The sequence below is a fragment of the Rattus norvegicus genome, chromosome 6, assembly GCF_036323735.1.
Source record: "Rattus norvegicus strain BN/NHsdMcwi chromosome 6, GRCr8, whole genome shotgun sequence".
In the NCBI taxonomy this organism is placed as follows: Eukaryota; Metazoa; Chordata; class Mammalia; order Rodentia; family Muridae; genus Rattus; species Rattus norvegicus.
In genome coordinates, this window is record NC_086024.1 from 13,555,944 (window position 1) to 13,575,535 (window position 19,592).

General features: G+C 48.3%; 1 protein-coding gene across 6 annotated transcripts in view; it reads right to left on the bottom strand.

Annotated features, from left to right (window-relative positions):
- The window catches only part of Epas1 (endothelial PAS domain protein 1), an 82,896-nt gene that overhangs the window by 12,692 nt on the left and 50,612 nt on the right, over nt 1-19,592 (bottom strand). For all 6 annotated transcript variants that reach the window (XM_063261583.1, XM_039111847.2, XM_063261584.1 and 3 more), the window contains exons 3-7: nt 14,905-15,056; nt 14,390-14,474; nt 10,809-10,927; nt 10,489-10,694; nt 2,255-2,361 (exon numbers count right to left, since the gene is read on the bottom strand). In XM_063261583.1, the coding sequence (XP_063117653.1) occupies nt 2,255-2,361; nt 10,489-10,694; nt 10,809-10,927; nt 14,390-14,474; nt 14,905-15,056 (669 nt within the window). The remainder of the gene's footprint in view (nt 1-2,254; nt 2,362-10,488; nt 10,695-10,808; nt 10,928-14,389; nt 14,475-14,904; nt 15,057-19,592) is intronic.

The following is a 19,592-nucleotide window of genomic DNA, read 5'->3' on the forward strand; positions in this document are numbered from 1 at the left end:
TGAGGACTGAGCTTCTCCAGGCGTTTTGATGGGAAACACACACAAACTGCGACACCCATGGGTGAACTGGAACCCCCCCCACCTTGGCAGGGGAGCTATAATGTACTTGCAGGGGGAGGTAGGGTGGGAAGACTGCTGTCACAGCTGATGCCGGCCTTGTTTGCAGCCCATGTAGACTCGGAGTTGCTCGATGTAGGCCTCTTGGTTAAATATAGGCCTCTGTACACTTTCTTTTTTTTTTTAATTATTTATTTCATGTATATGATTACACTGTACTCAGACACACCAGAAGAGAGCATCTCGGATCCCATTACAGATGGTTGTGAGCCACCATGTGGTTGCTGGGAATTGAACTCAGGACCTCTGGAAGAGCAGTCAGTGCTCTTAACCACTGAGCCATCTCTCCAGCCCCTCTGTACACTTTCTATTTGGACTGTGAATTATCCTTAAGTGTGCTGGGGGATTATTACACACACACACACACACACACACACACACACACACACACACACACACACGGATTAAGTAAAAACAATATCCAACCAAAAAGATGAGGGAGCTGTAAACAGGGAGGAGAGGTCCTTTCCACGTGCCCAGTGAGCTCTCTAACAGCGCTTCTTCAGTTCAGCCCTCCTCAGGAGACAAAGAACAATACTGTCCTCCAAGAATTCCCAGGTACTTAAAAAGATCTTTGCCCCACTGTGTTCACAGACCCCATAGGCTTAGAAGGCCAAAAAAAGGAAGCCAGACCCAGAGGCACTAGCTGGTGAACTAGGCCAAAGCTGAGCAGAAGACAGTTGTGGTCTCTACCGATTGGACTTGGGAGTGGGGAAGCCCTGGGCAGCACGAAAGCATTGAGTCCTCAAGCGGAGGCTGACGCCACAGTCACTGCATCTGGGAGTGTTCTGGTCTCCCTCTGACACTCCCGGGCCCGAGTGGGCTGGGATCTAGGATGTCATATTTGGGTATTTTTGTTTTTGTGCCAGAGATCATAGTGAGAGATGTGTCTGAGATGCCATCCATAATGAGCCTCCCTCCCCCATGTATTATTAGATCAGATGAAACCCAAGGTCCCAGGGAGGAAACAGAAGGGTGAATTTAAAAGAGAATCTCTCTCTCTCCCTCCCCCTCTCTCTGAAAAAAAAAAAAAACATGCTGTACATAGCTTCTGGAACTGCTGCTCAGTTAGTGAGCTGAGTTCTAACTGTCCCAACTGTAGACAGAGTCAGAACTCGGAAGAGAAAGCCGCACTTCCGTTTCCTGGGTTGCCAGCATGGCTGCTAGGCAGCTTCTCCATGTTTATCATTTGAACTCTCCTGCCCTATCTTATCCTTCAGCAGCCCTGACTGCTCCGGTATCATGCTTGGACCATCTCTTCTCCAAATCCAGTTCTGTCTGAGATTATCATTCACCTGCTGTTTGTATTACCCCAATGCTATGAGCAAGGCTCCCTTTTCTTCCAAAACAAAGACTCTTTAGGGTAGAGATCAAGTCTACCATCCCTAGTCCCCAGAGGGCCAAGTCCAGGTCTTACATGTTGAGGTGTTTTGTGTATTCAAAGAAATTACCCTGGAGCATCTACAAATGGGAAGGGTAAATTGGAAACTTGGCCAAGGGAAAGCTACAGAATCACTCGGTCCAATAAGGTGGCCATGTGCCAGGACAAGCTACTTAAATGATTTAAATCTTAAAGACATTTCTCAGTGCACCAGGCACATTACAAGTGCTGGTGTCACTTACCTGGGTCACATGTGGCCTGTGAAGACAAAGACTGTTTCTGTGATAGAGGCTCTAGTGGACAGCTCTGTTCCAGGACCCCTTGTCTGTGCAGGCTTTCCCACAGGCTTACACTGTGCTGTAGAGGCAGCCTCCTCTCAACAACTAGTCCTCTGGTTAGCCCCATCCTCCTCTACCACTGAAACTGATCCAGTACAAGCCAACCCTCGTCTGTACCTCCCAGACCCCTCTTCTATGCTGAGGTGCTTGCTGCTCTAGTGCAGACCCAAGCTCGTTACACCCTGACTTATAGATGCTCGCCAAGGCTGCCTCGGAGGGTTGCATAGAATGTTAACCGCCTACAAGGACAAGAGGCTTTTTCTTAATCTGCATAAAAGCATTTATAGCTGGTGGCTCTTGACCACCTTGACATTACCTTATCTGCCACCCAAGATGGTAGGGAAGTAACCAAGGCCGTGTCTTGTTAATCATATCCCCAAGGGCAGACTGAAAGGACATGGGGTATCTAGGAACTCACAGTTCTGGTGACTTTTTGTCATGTTCTCCGAGTCCAGGGCGTGGTAGAATTCATAGGCAGAGCGGCCAAGTAGCTCCTCGGGGTGGTAACCAACCAGTTCCAAGATTCTGAATTAAAAAGGAAGCCGCGGTGAGGAGGAGGAAAGACCAAGCGGCCATGGCATAGCATGCATCGGAGGCTTCAGAAGCTAAGCCAAACGTAGCTTGTGTATGCCCTGGTCGCACCATTTCTTTTTTTTTTTTTTTTGGTCTTTTTTTCGGAGCTGGGGACCGAACCCAGGGCCTTGTGCTTCCTAGGCAAGCGCTCTACCACTGAGCTAAATCCCCAGCCCCTGCACCATTTCTTTATTCAAGCAAAACCCATCAGATCCGCTGCAACTGTGGATCTGCCCCACCCCACTCCACTCTCCTGCTCTTCCTGAAGTTTCCACCGCAGAGAACTCTACTGCACGTGTGGCCTACTGTCTAAGAGGGCCTGGGGTCAGGAGGGGTCGCACAGCTCCATCTCCCAGTTCATCTGCATGAGCGGAGACCCAGGAGGGGGCAGAGCTGGCTTGATGTCCACTCGAGTGCCCAGCTCAGAACAGGAAGAAGGGTTGAGGCCTCCGGGCTGGTGACAGTTCAAGCTCATCCTAGCTGAAGCTGAAGAACGTTTGGATGGACATCTGTGGCCCACATGGGGAGACAAGGAAGAGCCTGGGAGGGAGATTTGGCTACAGTGTCACCCCTGTGCCCTAAGCTGCCGTCTATGACCCTAAGTGTGTCTCCAATAGCTTGTCTCCTCTCACCTCCAGGAGGGAGGAGGACAGAGGCTGCTAAGGAAAAGAAACATAAAATCAGTCCTCACAGATAAACAAGCAGCAAGGCCAGAAAATGGCGTGACTGCACCGAGCGTAGGTCTAGTCTTGGTGGGAGCTGGACAAGGAAAAGCCAATATGAAGAGCCATGAAGGAGCACGGAAGCCTTCTGTGTGGAGACACTGATGTGAACAAAGGCCTCCCCTAGATTCACTACACGAGCTACCTTCTGTGCCTCGGGTCATTCCAGTGTGTGTCCCGAGTCCCCATCTGAGATGCCTCACCCTTCTCTCATGGGTGCACCGACCATCGCACGCTCAGCTCATCACAAGTCAGAGCTGAGGGGAGGAGCTCAGTGTGATCATCCTACTTGGTAGCACGCTGCCTCAGAGCGCAGCTGTGTTCTGTGTCCACTGGACAAAGGCAAGGAAAATCACAAGCCCGGGCTGCTCAACTGGCTGTTTCTGTGTTCATGCCATCCAATGGTGACACGCGTGTGGCTATCAGACCCAGTCCTTCTCAAGGACCGTCTTAGGTCTGCTACTCTCTGGGCTGGTGCAAACTGCCCAGGTTCTAGATCTCCCCAGAACCCAGCCTTTGTTTCTAAGCCACTTGGCTTTCAGCTGACATGCAGGGTGGCATGTTCCCTCCGTCCTGGCCTCTTCTCCACTAACCATCTGCAGTCAGTTACCTGAGGTCACCTGAGGCCTCTCTTTACGCACAGAGCCCCTTCCAATTCCTTCTTCCCTTGCCGAGGCCTAAAGGCCATGTGCCGTGGCCCTAGGAAGGATGCATTTGTCTCTTACGTCCTGGGCCTTCTCCTCTTACCTCCCCACAATGAGGAGAGTAGTCACCAAACTCTTTGTACCTAAGATACAAGGAGGCCTGACAATCCAGCACCACTAAGGAATCCAGTCACTACCCATCTACTTTCCTTAAGCATGATTAACCAGTTCGGTGCATACATGTTTACACGTATGTACACATATGTGCACACTCAGGAGCACCTCTAGCAGCCCATCATAATCTTCAATCTGTCCTTCCGTTCCGTATGGTACCTGCTATTATGTGAGGAGAGAAGAGGTAAGTTTTCTGACTAGTGATGCTGGAGGTCCAAGTCTTTGTCAAGCAAAGATTACGTCCACTGACCAAGAGGCTTAAGTGCAGCTGATTCAGCCCTGCGGAAGTTTCCTTCCTGAGAGGCTGGCAGGGCGCTTGTGCCAGCCTGCCATCCTCGTCATAAGAGGACTCGTCCCCACTTGGACTCCAGGCTCACCAGCCACGGGCATGCCGTGGGTAGCCAGGCCCCCGGAGCTGGTAATCAAAGGCACTTCCGCTGATTTGAAGCTGGAGGAGAATGGGGGACAGAGCAATGTCTGTACCTGACCGGACGGCATTCCTGATACGCCAAATGCATTTCAGACTTTGCCTGGGAATCAGAACCAGGGGACAGCAGGGCCACTTACAGACTTGCCCATTTGCCAGTCAGGCCTGGCAGATGCACAATCTTCTACAAACTCTTACCGCTGAGCCCACTGGCCTTCTGGGAAAGACATGAACCTTCGTGAAGAAATCCTATTGCCTTTCACGATTAGGATCTTTCCAGCAAAAGGCTTCGAGTAAACATTATCATCAACCTCATAATAAGATGCGTTTATCTAATTACTGCCTCATCCTTTCAAAGGCACACAATGGGCATGTTCTAGAAGACAAACAAATCTAGATTTCAGATTTGCCCATTATCTTCCCACTAGCAGCTTTCATTTATCTTGTCAGCCAAAATAAATATTTAACGTTTCCCTCTTCGTTCCTTTAAACAGACTACTGTAAAAACTGGGAAATGCACACGGCCCAAACACAATCGCAGAACACGCGAGTTCTCAGACTTCACAAAGCCAGGAAGCCCCAACTTAAAGCTAACGGCCATTTGCCCCCAACCGCAGGCACACCGACGCCACAGGGAGGTTAAGGAACGGAACTTGTTTATAGAGTTGCTGTTATGGACCCCGGGGCCTGCCCTGCTCATTTCCCTGGCTGTGCCAGAATGCCTGTGATAAGAATGCCATGTGCGCTCTCCATCAGTGGAGAGGGACCGCTTCATTCTTACTAATTAGGGATCCTTGACTCCCTGGAAGAAGAGTCATTCGGGGTCACCCGTAAACTTAAAAGTCAACTCAGGACTGCCCGAGAGAAGGGGAAACATAAAAAGATTTGTCAGATTTCAAAGCTGAGGACTGAGTGTATTTAATAACAGGCAGACCACGAGGAGGCAGGAAACGGACAATGCCCAGTAGAAGGATTCCTCTGTTCTGAGGTCAGACCAGACTCTGTCTTTGGCCTTCGGAGGGAGACACGCCGGGAGCGTGTGAGGACTTATCCACTGCCCACCAGTGCTCTTATTTGAAAGCATGACTGGGAGACCACTTACTGGGTTAAGTGCTCGCTGTGCAAGCGTGAAGTTCTGAGTTCGGATCCCCAGGCTCTGTGTAAAAACCTGCCGCATGGCAGATGTCAGTAAGCCCAGCGCTGGACAACACAAGGGAGAGAGTGACAGAGGGAGGTGCCCAGTGTTGACGTCTGACCTTCAGAAGCATGAAGGCAGACACATGTATACACGAGCACACACAAACTGAGGTGTGGTATGTCACACACACGTGTAGCGTGTCATGTAGAATGGACTACCAGATGAGATAACTGAGTAGTCACGACTCAGACTTCAAGACCTAATTCTTTTCATGTATTTTTATCTGGACCATATTTGTTTTGAGCAACAGCCCTCAGTGCTGCCCTGTTGTATGAAGTCTATTCGACCAGCTCTGTGGTTAATGGTCCTGTTATGAGATCTGTCTTCTCGGTGAGAGGTGTCGTCTGCAGGGTGAAGTTACACACCGACAGGTAGACTGCTCTCCATTCTGGACCAGCCCTACTCTGCGTGCCACCAGCCATCTTTCCATTGACCGAACCCAAACAATAAGAAGAAATGTGAGGAGTGACTTGTGCATGGCTTGACCCGGGACAGCTAGTAAACCCTGAGATAAACCCTGGAGGATGTGCAGAGCATTTCCAACAGGCTAGATGATTCGGGATGTATTTTTACACATTCAAACATGGCTGGGGCTGATTCCACAACACTGTCAGCTGAGCTGATACAAGGACACAGAACACACTAGAGTCTAACTTCAGGATCTAAAGGAGAATTAGATAACCCCTGACGGAGATGTTGGAGAAGGGCTGCAAAAGCACTTAGAATCAATTATACATAAAACCAAAATACATGCACTGTCCTTCAAAAAAAAAGATTACCCTGAAATTAAGATGATAGCACCCATTTGACAAAGCAGCCAAGCTTATTAATCATCTCCAGTGTACAACAGAGAACATACTATTTTACAATGGATTTGCTTAAGGCCGCTCTGTTTTAGTCTAGGACTCGACACACCTCATAGCTACCATCTTCAACACACCTGCCTCACACTTTTGGTTCTTTATAATTTCCTCTTTAAAACTGCATTTATGTGTGTGTGTGTGTGTGTGTGTGTGTGTGTGTGTGTGTGTGTGTGCGCACGCGTGCTGGGGCTCAAACTCAGGCTCTCTGGCTTGGCACCAGGTGCCTCCATTTGCCGAGCGGCCTCGCCAGCCGAGGTCTTTACAGACATTCTTTTCATGACCCTCAAGTCTTCTCTCACTTCAGCCGTCTACTGCTCTAAGTTCTTTGAATGAGTCCACCATAAATCTCTTCCCCCAAAGATTCAAGTATGTGCATGTGCTAACATGTGTGTATGCATGCATGCATATATGCACACGTGCACGTGTGCATGTGCAGATGCCCTCAGAGGCCAGAAGTTCAATCCCTTGGTAAGCAGAGCTACAGGTAGCTGTGATTATGTGTGTGGGGTGGGGTCTCTCAAGAGCAGTATCCACTCTCAACCGCTGAGGCGTTTCTGCAGTCCCTCAAGTCTTCCTCACCAACCTAACTCCTGGCTGTGCTCTCTAGTGTCTTGATGAAACGAGGTGCTCTCAAATTCTTTGCCTGTGAAGGCTAAGTGGTTTTATTCATTAGCTTTAAGTGATTACTATAATTTTCATACAACTTTCAAAGTTACAGGAAGACTCAGGAAATCACACTGAGATTACACGTGATTCTTCTACGAAAACCTCATCTTCTTGATGAGTTGGCTCTCTTCACAGTTATTCTACTTGGCCACTAGATGGCATCTCACATGAATGTGAAGACCCGCCCCTTCTAAAGGATTTGAGAATGGCTTGAGTCTTTCTCCTGAGTGGATGGCACGTTCTGTTCTGTACTAAAAATTCCTCGTGGTTTCATTAAGTTGCTCGTATCTCCAGCTCGAAACCCTTAGCCACCAGGACTTGATTCTTTCCTCTTTGGCATAATAGTTTCCAGGCGTGGCAGATGTTCCCCAAGTAACAGCTCATGGATTAGTTCCTTAGAATGTCAAGGAACAGACAGACTGTAACTTCTATGTTTGAGTGCACAGCAGAGAAGGACATTAACGGTACTGATAATAAGGAGAGCCTTAGCACTCGGGATGCTGGCATAGGAAGACTGATGCAAACCACAGGCCAGCCTTGGGAGGACGGGGCTAGAGGAAGACAAGATTTTTCTTTTACCAGCAACTTCACTCCTGTTAACAGAGCCACAGCAGTCCACCCAGAAGAGGTGTCACCCCTTATCTGGAAATCTGATGTCCAATATGTGCTTATGGATTTTGAATTTCTAGCTTCACTTAGGAGAGTTTATGCAAAATTAGCCCAAACTTGCAAATGAGAAACACATTTAGTTCCAAGCTTCTCGGATAAGCAAGACTGGCTAAGCCACGACTGTACCCTGTACATAAGTGAGAGTGACGGAAGTCATTGGAGGATTTAAAGTATTCACTGTCGCAACTAATAATCAATAATCGAGCCACCCCCCAGGGGACATAAAGGCGGCTATTTGAAATTAATTGATTGAGTTCAACAAGTGATCAGAGACCTCCCTTCTGCTTTGCCTCTCTCACTCCTCTGCTCTGTCTATGGTGCTGGCCTCTGTGCATAAAAGGGAAAGTGTTTTACCATTCACATTTGACTGTGGATTCAAGCCACCTTCCTTCAGATTCCTTCCTGCTTCAATAGGGGAAAACAATCCCCCTTGTGTCAGATGTCCTCCTATGTCAGACATCACCAGGCCAAATGCCACTGTGTAAAATGGGGGAACCCTGCTCTGCACTGGCTATCACATGTAAGTGCTGGGTTTAAAGCATCTCTCTCAGAAGGTCATATCAGTGGTGCATGTACACACACACACACACACACACACACACACACACACCGCTCCACATCCCAACACATGAAAACAGAACAAGCCCCTCCCCCAACGCAAAGCAATGTTGAAATAACACCAAGGGATTAAAGACTTTAAATAGTCCCTTCATCAACTGCCTTATCTGTACCCTGGTTAACTAATCTGCTAATCGGTTAAACACTCCTCGTGGCACTCTGTATTTGCATCCCTTGTCAGTCATCTCCCTAGCAGAACGGAATTCATGTTGGGCCATGCAATCAGCTTCCTTGAAAGGCAAGATTGTGCTGGAAATACAGCATGTTCTAAGACATCATAAGCGGCATCTCCCTGTACACAATGAGTCACAAAGCCCTGAATCACAGGATCCTTCTAGTGAGTATCTACTTTAGCTGCCATTCTGAGGCAGACTAAGGAAGCCGCGTGGTCCCTCTCTGTGTATGTGTGTGTGCATGGCAACACATCTTCATCCCTTTGGGTGCCCATTTCTTGTGACTTTTTCCCTTTGCCTTTAACCCAAGGGTAGCGCTTTTACCTGAAACCCACTCAAACCACAGCAATGAATGAACAAATTATCAACAAGTTAACCTGTCTGGGGGACAGTTCCCTCACCAGCCAGTTTCTTCTAAAATCTCTTTTCTGCTACCTAGAAATCGCAAGTGGTTGGAGCACGGCAGCACTTCCCCTGCTTATGATGCTGAGATCTACTCAGAACAACTCCCTCCTCACCCACAGCCCTGGCCATGACTGGGTGACCCGAGAAGCATCCAAGTACCATTTCACTTCAAAGCTGGTGCCATGTTTTCGGCATTGGGACTTTCAAACTGCAGAGGGCACACATCTCAGAGCTGTCCTGCTCGGAATGCTTGTGTAGACACAGGATTGGCTGTGTTGAACAGGGATCCGGCGATCACCACCAGAAGAGCAGTGCTAACACTAGAATGACCATTAGTGCGGACTAATGAAGTTTAGGCTTCTCTCCCTATAAGCTTGAGAATGTTTCCTAGTTCCATAAACACTCACTACCTCCCAGCGCCTCGAGACTTAACTCTATTGTGGTCAGAACTAGGAGACAGAAAAATGCCAAGGATCTTTTATGGAACTTCTGAAATGGGGCCTTGAGTGACAGCCAACACACCAGATCCATCTAGACTTGGAGTGGAGGGTCTAAGCCTAACCTAGAAACCAGAAATGTCTCCCTGTAAGAAACAAATTCCCCTAGATGTCTAGCTGGGAAAGAGAAGAGCTGGGCCTTGTAGGGGGCTGGTCAGGACCCTCTGTCTTGGGGTTTGGGGGCCTCCTGCTATGGGGAAGACCAGGCTGTCTCCGGCTCATGTGGGCCACAGACTTTCAGAGGCAAGCTTATTGCCCTAAGCTCAGGAGGAAGCTCTTTGCTTTGGGGAGGCCAGGGATGGAAGTGAGCTGAGACCCCAAGCCTCAACACGCTATGGCATTGTGCTTTTCCAAGCGTGTTCCCAACTGTGACCTCCTCTCAGAAGGGCCCTGTGAAACGCACCGGAAACAAATCATTCATTTCTGAGTGTCAAGTGGTACAAAGCTGATGTGAGATGCTGCACAGTTGAGCTTCTGCTGGGCGAAGTAGGCATGGTGGTGCCATTGACTCAGGCTAGGTACACAACTCCAGTGCAGCCCTCACCCGGCTCTCCCCCTGGTGCAAGTCACTGCAGATCACAACCTGTTCTCACTGTCCTCCCCCACATCTGGATCCCAGCAGCAGGAAAAGAAGTGGGTAGGAACTGTGGTGTAGGGTGTTCACACACCCTGCATGTAATGACACGGCACACCTTCCTCGTGCACCCCCTGGGGTCTCCCCTGTGATGAAGGTGAGAGCAGTGGCTGGCACTGACCACCGATGACTCCATCAGAGGCTAGGCTGAGTCCAAGTCCATGCCCTTCACTGCTTCTGTGTCCCCACCCCCAAATGCCCAGTTGCTCGGGAATTGCGGGTTAAGAGTCCAGCCTAGCTCACGTCACTTTAACATCTTCACGTGGAAGGAGGCTACCTTCTACAACACCACACTATGTCCTCATCCCGTCCCTGCACTGCAGGTACACTCACACAGGTGCGCGCAGGTAAGGCCCACCCACCGGGACCACAGCTTCCCGACACCCCACCTGTCATCACAGTAGGTGAACTTCATGTCCATGCTGTGGCGGCTTAGGAAAGTCTTGCTGTCCAAGGGGATGTCCATGTGGGATGGGTGCTGGATTGGCTCACACATGATGATGAGGCAGGACAGCAGGGGCTCCTTGTAGCCGCAGAGGCTACTGTGAGGGGGGCAGTTGTTGTAGACTCTCACTTGCCCGGTGCAGTGCAAGACCTGGGGACAAATGACAGAAGTAAGACAAGGCCGGGACTGCTGCGCACAGGGACAGGGCACCCCTTGTCCCAGCTCACACTTGAGACTACAACCCACGACTAAGAACTAGCCTACCTTCCAGGTGGCCGACTTAAGGTTGACAGTCCGGCCTCTGTTGGTGACGGTACACTTCATCCTCATGAAGAAGTCACGCTCGGTAGACATATCTTTGTTCTTCTTCCCAAAACCAGAGCCTGAGTGGGGAAGGGTGTGGGAGCCAGTTGAATGAATCTAAATTACAATGTTTCTGGGCAACTTGTATTTGTGTTTCCTGGTGGTTTGCAGTTGAGTGTGCTTGTAGCCTGCCATGGCCAGAGCCCTTCATGGCCTAAATACTAATGGTATCCCTCAGCTACTGCTCCTTGAGTCCTGGCTCAACTGTGGTTAGAACTAGGGAACAGAAATATGTCAAGGGAGGTTTTCACAAAGCTTCTAGTCACGGCCAGTTCTACCCAGTGATGGCCAGTTCCACCCAGGGGCTATCAGCTAACACCAGGTCCACAGAGACTCACAGTGGCGGGGCTTCTGGGGAACAGAGCTGCTCTCCTTCAAGAACCAGATGTCCATCTTGGAGAAAGAGGGCAGAGCCTGAGAAAGGCTGAGGAGAAGCTCCTATGTGACAGTATCACTAGGAGTATGAAGACCTGGAAGGCAGAAGCTGCCCCATTGCTTGCTACCCACTGTGCTTATCTATCACCTGAGAGAGGCTACAGCCACAGTTTTAGATGTCTCTTTCCAGCTAGGCCTGGGCTCTCTAGAGGGAAGCTTGAGAATTACCGTGGGTGCTCCAAGGACATAAGTCTGTCCAATTAGAATTATCCTCGGACACTCCTCTCTGCTCTTTCTAGACTGTCTCTCAGGAATGTGAGTAACCTATATTCTATCTGCATCCTGGAGTAACTATGTTCTGGATAGGGTACCATTCATCAGTTTTCTCTCAAAGGTGACCCGTGTCAAGGAGGGGAAGGGAGGGGAACAAACAGGAACAGACACACTCCTTGTTTTTTTACTGGAACTGGGTGGACAAGTCTATCTTAAAGATGTTCTTGACAAAGATCAATTAGATCGCCTTTCATTCAGGATTAAGTAAATCACCGAGACAAAGACCTTGCAGCTTCTTTCCTTCAGCTCAGGTCTCCAAAACCTGCCCAGCTTTTCTGCTTCTTGTTACACAGAATAGCAAATACAGGCCAACTGTGTCTAAATTGTGGCTACACCGCCATCTTCATTCATGGCCTCCAAAGGTCCAGCATCGCAGAGCGATCTAGAACCTTCCAACAAGGAGTCACACTGCTCTTTCTAAGAGAAGCTGCCGACCTCTGCAACCACACCTCTAAGGAAGCCTGACTTGATTGACACAGTCTAAAAGAGCTGTGTATCAGAAGAACTGGTATCCTTGAACTGAATGTAAACATCTTTTGCAGAACCCATTAAGGGACAGCTTGAATGTTGTTCTGATAAACTGTCTTTCCCATAATTATGCTTCTTAGAATTTTAGTTATTAGGTGGGGTTTGTATCTGATGGCTGTAACTGTCTTGAGAGAGACCCCAGGAGTCAGGAATGAGGGAGCTCAGGATTGATTTGTGACTAAAAGTCTGAGTTGTTATTATAGGCTCCTAGCTTGCTAATCTCTGGAGTCTTGCCATTCTGACGTCTGACAGCATCACCTCAGCTTAAACATCTTCAACAGCCCTTGACTGTTTGCAGGACGAAGTTTGAGGCTCTCCACCTCACCATCAAAGCATTCCACAGCCTGCCTCTTGACCTATTCTTCCTCCAGGAATCCGTACTGACCCCTTTCTTTTAGGCCATGAGTCTATGCAGCCTGAAACCTTTAGTGAGGACTTGCTGATTGGCTGATGAGTTTACTTGATCTCAAATCCCCATTCATGAATCTAAAGACCCGAGTTTTCCTCAGATTAGTGGAGGGCACTCAGCTGTGAGTCAGAGAACCTAAAAGCAAGCAGATCCTACGTCTGGCCTCATCTTTTGCCATCATGATTTGAAGAGAAAGACTTTGAGCAGCGTAGGCGTGAGATACTTAGTTCAGCTCACAGACTCAGAGATTTTGGTCAGGAGTTGAGTCGAGACCAAGAACCCAGGGACCAGTGTTCTCTGGAGGAGAAGCAATGAGAGACAAGTGCTTCCAAAAGACAAGCATGGGGTACATGTATGCAGTCAACAGCCCCCTTACCGTCAAGAACCAACCATTCTATGTAGCCTAGGGTTTCTCAGCAGCACAGGCAAGACAAACAAACTCATGGTGGTCCCCAGTCTAAGAACTCTGGGAGCCAGTTGGCCAAGGCCTTTGGCTAGGAAGCAGCAATCCAGAGAGGTTGGGCAGCATCAGAAGGGGAAGTGGTTATGGCTTTACAAAGCTCTGTAAGTTGAGCGTGGATTACAGTGCTCTGTACCAACAGGAGAGTGAGCCAATAAAGCCTCAGCTTTGCAGCATGCATGGCAATGAGATCGCCCGGCAGGCGTGGTATCGCTGCCTTCGTTATTCAGGTCAGATGAGCCACACCCCGTGGTAGTGACAGGCGAGAGATGTAAAAGATGTTTTGATGTGGGCAGCCTGTCCAAACCAGTGATAGATTCTCAAGTTCAGAGAGGATCTCGGCACTCACTGGGAGCCGCTGCTGCCTACACCTATGCTCCTTCTGTTTGGTTTTGAAAGATTTACTGTTTTACCTGTGTGATGATGGGCACATCTGTGCAGATGGCTGCAGGGTCAGAGGAGCACCCTGGGTCTCCTGAAGCTGGAGTTACAGGCAATGTGACCTGGGAGGTAAACCTAGGTCCTCGGAAGAATGCCTGTGCTCCTAACCCCTGAGCCAGCTCTCAGCCTCGAAGGCTTAGGTCTTCTGAACATCTCCCGATTCCTGTAATAGCTACTCTTCAGTGGTGATCCTAAGGGCCATGCCTCTTGACACAGAGCTGACACGCAGGGCAGGCCTGAGTCTTGCACTCGCCAGCAGAATAGGGTTAGAAGTGGTGACTTCAGGACTCAGGCCTGTCAGCTTCTATGGCTGCACTATACAGGGAAAAGGAAGCTACATGGCCCTGAGCTGTCGCATAAGATGGCTACTCTAGAGTCTCCGTATGATGAGGACGACTAGGAGGCTCCATAGATTGAGAGCTGTGCTCACTGTCCCAGCTACAAGCCAGGTAAACCATTTTAATCACTTCAACCTAGTTTAGCCCCTGATGACTGCAATCCAGATGATGTCACACAGAGCTAGAGACCTGCCCACGGTCCACAGGAGCATGGAGGATTGCTTCACCCTGTGTGTTGGGTAGTTTAATACACGACAAACCAAACGGCACCTGAACCAGCTCCCATCAATAATCTGGTGGGGACAAAGCTATTGCTTTGGGTGTTGTCACTTAGCAGAGATGATTGATCTCAGATGATGAAACATCTTAGAGATGGCACCCTGACCTGTGTAACATCAGGCATCCTGGATGGCCCTCAGGAGCTATTCTGTGTGCTGGGTCTCATCTCATTGGCTGCACACCCACCCAAGAGCTACTCCAAATGGAACCCATAGATGTAGTTTTTTTCTCCAGCACCATCCATAATCCATTCAGGCTATTTGTGTGGGCTTGGGGGGGGGGGTCATGAGAAGAATGCAAGCGTAGAAGAAGGCTTTACCAGTTTTGAGTGTCAGGTTCTCGCGGATCTCCTCGTGGTCGCAAGGATGAGTGAAGTCAAAGATGCTGTGTCCTGTTAGTTCTACCTGTTTCAAAAGCAAGGCCAGATACTGTTACTCCTAGCCATGAAGTCAGACTACAAGAGGAAGCTAGGATCACATCTGCATTCAGAGACAGGCAAGGGGAATGGATTGGGTGGTCATCAGTAATCTCCGGCCAGTATTGGGTCCATGGACTTAACAGATGTAACACAGCAGTATTGGTGGTGATGGGGACTTGATTCAAATGGTTGCCAAGTTAATCTAGCTAGAACAGACCTGGCGGGGCAGCCACAAGCATCGTCAAGCACCATGACATTGGTAGCATGTTTCTCGGTCTATGTGGCCTAAGGACTGTCATTATCCTATGGGAATGTGTAAGGAAAAGCCAAGAGAGACTGTGACTAGGACCTCCTGTTAGTTTCTATCCCCCAAATGTAGACTTTTTTTTCCTATTGGAAGAGGCAGAGGGTGTCACCTGGGTAAGTCCCATGAACTTGCTGATGTTTTCTGACAGAAAGATCATATCACCGTCTTGGGTCACCACGGCAATGAAGCCCTCCAAGGCTTTCAGGTACAAGTTATCCATCTGCTGGTCAGCCTCGGCTTCAGATTCATTTTCAGAGCACACTGGAAAGAAAGGAGACAGACAATGTGCCGGAGTGTTAAAACAGACTTGGCTGAGGGGACAGGCATGGCTCTCGAGCACAGGGTGGACAGTTCTGGGAAAAGCTTACTGAAACCATCTAAGCATCTGCCACATGCCTGACGAGTGGACACCAAATGGACATCCAGGCCACAGTGACGACTTTGTGATAGTGTGGTTTCTGTGGTAGCAGAATTTGCAGTACCAAGGAAGGGTGGTAATGGTGTCAACAGATATAACACTAGACATCACAGCATCGGCAACAGATAGCTTAGCTGCTAACGTAAGTGGAACAATAACCACAGACAGACACCGCATCAAACTCTCTGCAGAGGCCTTACAATGAGTCACGAGGCACCTACCATCTGTAGTCTCATTTTATAGAGGAAGACTTCTGAGTTTAGCCACTTTGCCAAAGGCTGTGATGTCTAGAAAGTTAGCAAGCCTCAGGAGCTAAATGCAGCAGCCATGTTCAACCACCTCATAAGTGTCTGAGTCAAATGTTGTATCTATTTGTACACCTGCCTCCCGCTTGGTTATGACTTTGGGTGACAACTGTTTGAACACTGGCTTCCTCAGTGGCACACCAGGATAAAGATGTCTATCTTCCTGAATTGTGAAGATCAGGAATGCAAACTGCTCAAAATGGCACCAACGACTGCAAGCTCCATTCTGTCTGCGCCCTCCAGGATAGCGCTACCACCTCAAGTTGTTGAGCGCCAAGGTGGAGAGTTCCTGGCACACAACCTCGCACAGCTAAACAGGCACCCCTGTGCATCACGATGGGAAATGTGCAGAGAGCAGAAGCTCCGGGCAGGGGTCAGAGGAGAGATGGCTCCTTCAAAGAAGCAGGGTTCACACCAGTGTGGGAAGAGAGGTTTGTCAGGCAGCTGGGCCACCATTGCAGAACACAAAGACAAGGCTTCCTCCCAGGACAGAGAAGAGCCCATCTGGCTGCAAAAAATCAATGTCCCAATATCAGAGTCTGGGCAATAAGGAAGCCCCGTGTTCCTTCTGTTCCAGGCAAGGGGCAGAGAGGTGGCTTCTCAAAGTACTACTTTGAGAACATTAGTCTGGGGACAGCACGCAGAATACTCTAAAGAGAGTGGATCTTAGAGGCACAAAACCGTGAGGGAGCAAGAAGCAGACTAAAGGGGCAGATACTGGAGGGTAACGGGGGGGGGGGGGGAATCTATCCCAAACCACGCACTGTATATCCTGTACTATCAAGGACACCTCTGTAATTTGGGCTCAGCTCTTGGCTCGGCTCCTGGTTGTTACCCTCAGAACACAGGCTCTACCCTCTTCTAGTTCATCTTTTAATGTCAAAATGTGTGTGCTTTAAAAAAATCTGCATTTAACCAGGTGTGTTAGAGCAGGTCTTTATTTCCAGCTATCAGCACGCAGAAGCAGGTAGATCTCTATGAATCCAAGGCCATCCTGGTCTACATAAGTGAGTTCAAGTCTAGCCAGGGCTACATCATATGATCTTGTCTCAAAAACAGAAACAGCAGCACCACAGTCTGTGTTCATCTAGCATAAGTAACAGTCCAAGAATGCTTGGCTTGATGTACAGAACAAGGGGCTTGTGGAGTAGGTTGCCACCCAAGATAGTTAATATTCACTGATGTAAAAAGAGCCTTTCAAATGGAGACTCTTCTGGAGAATATACAATACAATCAGATAGACATCACTTACGCTGTGTAGTCAAGATCAAAGGCCCTTGAAGAATCAAGGACCAGGTTTTTTTAATCCCCCTGTCTTACTGCCTGTGAACCCATAAATGTAAGAAGCACAGACTCACATGTAGATGTTCCTACAAAAGTCTTTTAGTAGGACTGCTGGGGACCAGCTACTTTTCAGGGCACCGAACCAGAGAACATGTCTGAATCCCTGAGCTTGCCATTTCTGCAGAGGAACAGAGTGGGACTGCTCTCCTGGTAATGTTCCTTTAGTTCTCCAAAGGGATGGGTCACAGTGGGGACAATGCCTTCTTTCCATACCTAGATCCAGCAGCTAAAGCGTTTTCCACCTGTGCACACCCTATGCTCTCCTAGGGTCTCTGATGCTCTTGGGAAGCTGACCAATCTTCTGGACTGAGAAGCATGAGCACACTACAAAGGAGCAACTGAAGCAGCTGCTAATGTGGGCACTCCCAGGGAGCACCCATATTACACCGGGCACAAGCAGAGAAGGCAGGCTGAGAGGTGCACCAGGACCTCCTGGAGGGCCCGTGGAGTTCTGTGTAAATTAACAACCTTGGATAGTGCTCCTTCTGTCTCTATTTTTGTGGAATAGTTTGAACAGTATTGGTATTAGGTCTTCTTCGAAGGTCTGATAGAATTCTGCACTAAACCCATCTGGTCCTGGGCTTTTTTCCATTGGGAGATTTTTAATGACTGCTTCTATTTCTTTAGGGTTTATGGGACTGTTGAGATGATTTATCTCATCCTGGTTTAACTTTTGTACCTGGTATCTGTCTAGAAAATTGTCCATTTCCTCCAGATTTTCCAGTTTTTTTGAGTATAGGCTTTTGTAGTAGGATCTGATGATTTTTTTAATTTCCTCGGATTCTGTTACGTCTCCCTTTTGATTTCTGATTTTGTTAATTTGGATACACTCTCTGTGACCTCTGGTTAGTCTGGCTAAGGGTTTATCTATCTTGTTGATTTTCTCAAAGAACCAGCTCCTGGTTTTGTTGATTCTTTGTATAGTTCTTTTTGTTCCTACTTGGTTGATTTCAGCCCTGAGTTTGATTATTTCCTGCTTCTGTATTTGCTTCTTTTTGTTCTAAAGCTTTCAGGTGTGCTGTCAAGCTAACAGCAACCAACAGATTGGGGAAAGATCTTTACCAATCCTACATCTATACAGGGCTAATATCTAATATATACAAAGAACTCAAGAAGTTAGATTCCAGAGAACCAAATAATACTATTAAAATGGGATACAGAGCTAAACAAAGAATTCTCAACTGAGGAATATTGAATGGCTGAGAAATGTTCATCATCTTTAGTCATCAGGGAAATGCAAATCAAAACAACCTTGAAATTCCACCTCACAGCAGTCAGAATGGCTAAGATCAAAACCTCAGACGACAGCAGATGCTGGCAAGGATGTGGAGAAAGAGGAACACTCCTCCATTGTTGGTGGAATTGCAAACTGGTACAACCACTCTGGAAATCAGTCTGGAAGTTCCTCAGAAAACTGGACATAGTACTACCTGAGGACCCAGCTATACCACTCCTGGGCATATACTCCAAAGATGTTCCAACATATAACAAAGACACATGCTCCACTATGTTCATAGCAGCCTTATTTATAATAGCCAGAAACTGGAAAGAACCCAGATGTCCCTCAACAGAGGAATGGATACAGAAAATATGGTACATTTACACAATGGAGTACTACATTGAAAAACAATGACTTCATGGCATTCACAGGCAAATGGATAGAACTAGAAAATATCATCCTGAGTGAGGTAACCCAATCACAAAAGAACACACATGGTATGTACTTACTGATAAGTGGATATTAGCCCAAAAGCTTGGAATACCCAAGATACAATCCACAGACCACATGAAGCTCAAGAAGAAGGAAGAAAAACTGGATGCATCAGTCCTTCTTAGAAGGGGACCAAAATACTCACGGGAAGAAATACAAGAACAACGAGTAGAGCAGAGATTGAAGGAAAGGCCATCCAGAGACTGCATCACCTGAGGATCCATCGCACAAGCAGTCACCAAGCCCAGTCACTATTGCTGATACCAAGAAGTGCTTGCCGACAGGAGCCTGATATGGGTAAATCCTGAGAGGCTCTGCAAGAGCCTTACTAATACAGATGAAGATGTTTGCAGCTAACCATTGGACTGAACAAGGGGACCCCAATAGAGGAGTTAGAGCTGAAAAGATTTGCAACCCCATAGGAAGAACAATATCAACCAACCAGACCACCTAGAGCTCCCAGGGACTAAACCACCAACCAAAGAGTGCACATGGCGGGGACCCATGGCTTCAGCAGCGTATGTGGCAGAGGATGGCATTGTCTGACATCAATAGGATGAGAAGCCCTTGGTCCTATGAAGGCTCATTTCCTCAGTGTAGGGGAATGCCAGGGTGCTGAAGTGGGAGTTGGTATGAGGAAGGGGGTGTATCCTCACAGAAGCAGGGGAGGGGGATGGGAGAGGGAGAGCGGGAAAGGGGATAACATTTGAAATGTAAATACATAAACTATCCAATTAAAAAAAAAACTTGGAACCCCCTGCAGAAAAATTAAGCTGAGCCGGGAGCCCAAGACTGAGGTCTTGGAGGAGAACCAGGAGACTGCACCCCACCCAGGGTAGTGCTGGAAGGTCCCCCTCCCACCCCCATGTTTCCTTCCTAATTCAGAGGAGCTGGGAAAGTGACTTTCTTCCTTTAAAAAAATAAAAAACAAAACCATGTTCAGAGAGGGTCAAAGCTGTCGCTTCAGGGAGCACATGATGAAGACTATCTCCCATGTGGGGAAAACCAGCCAGGCTGGG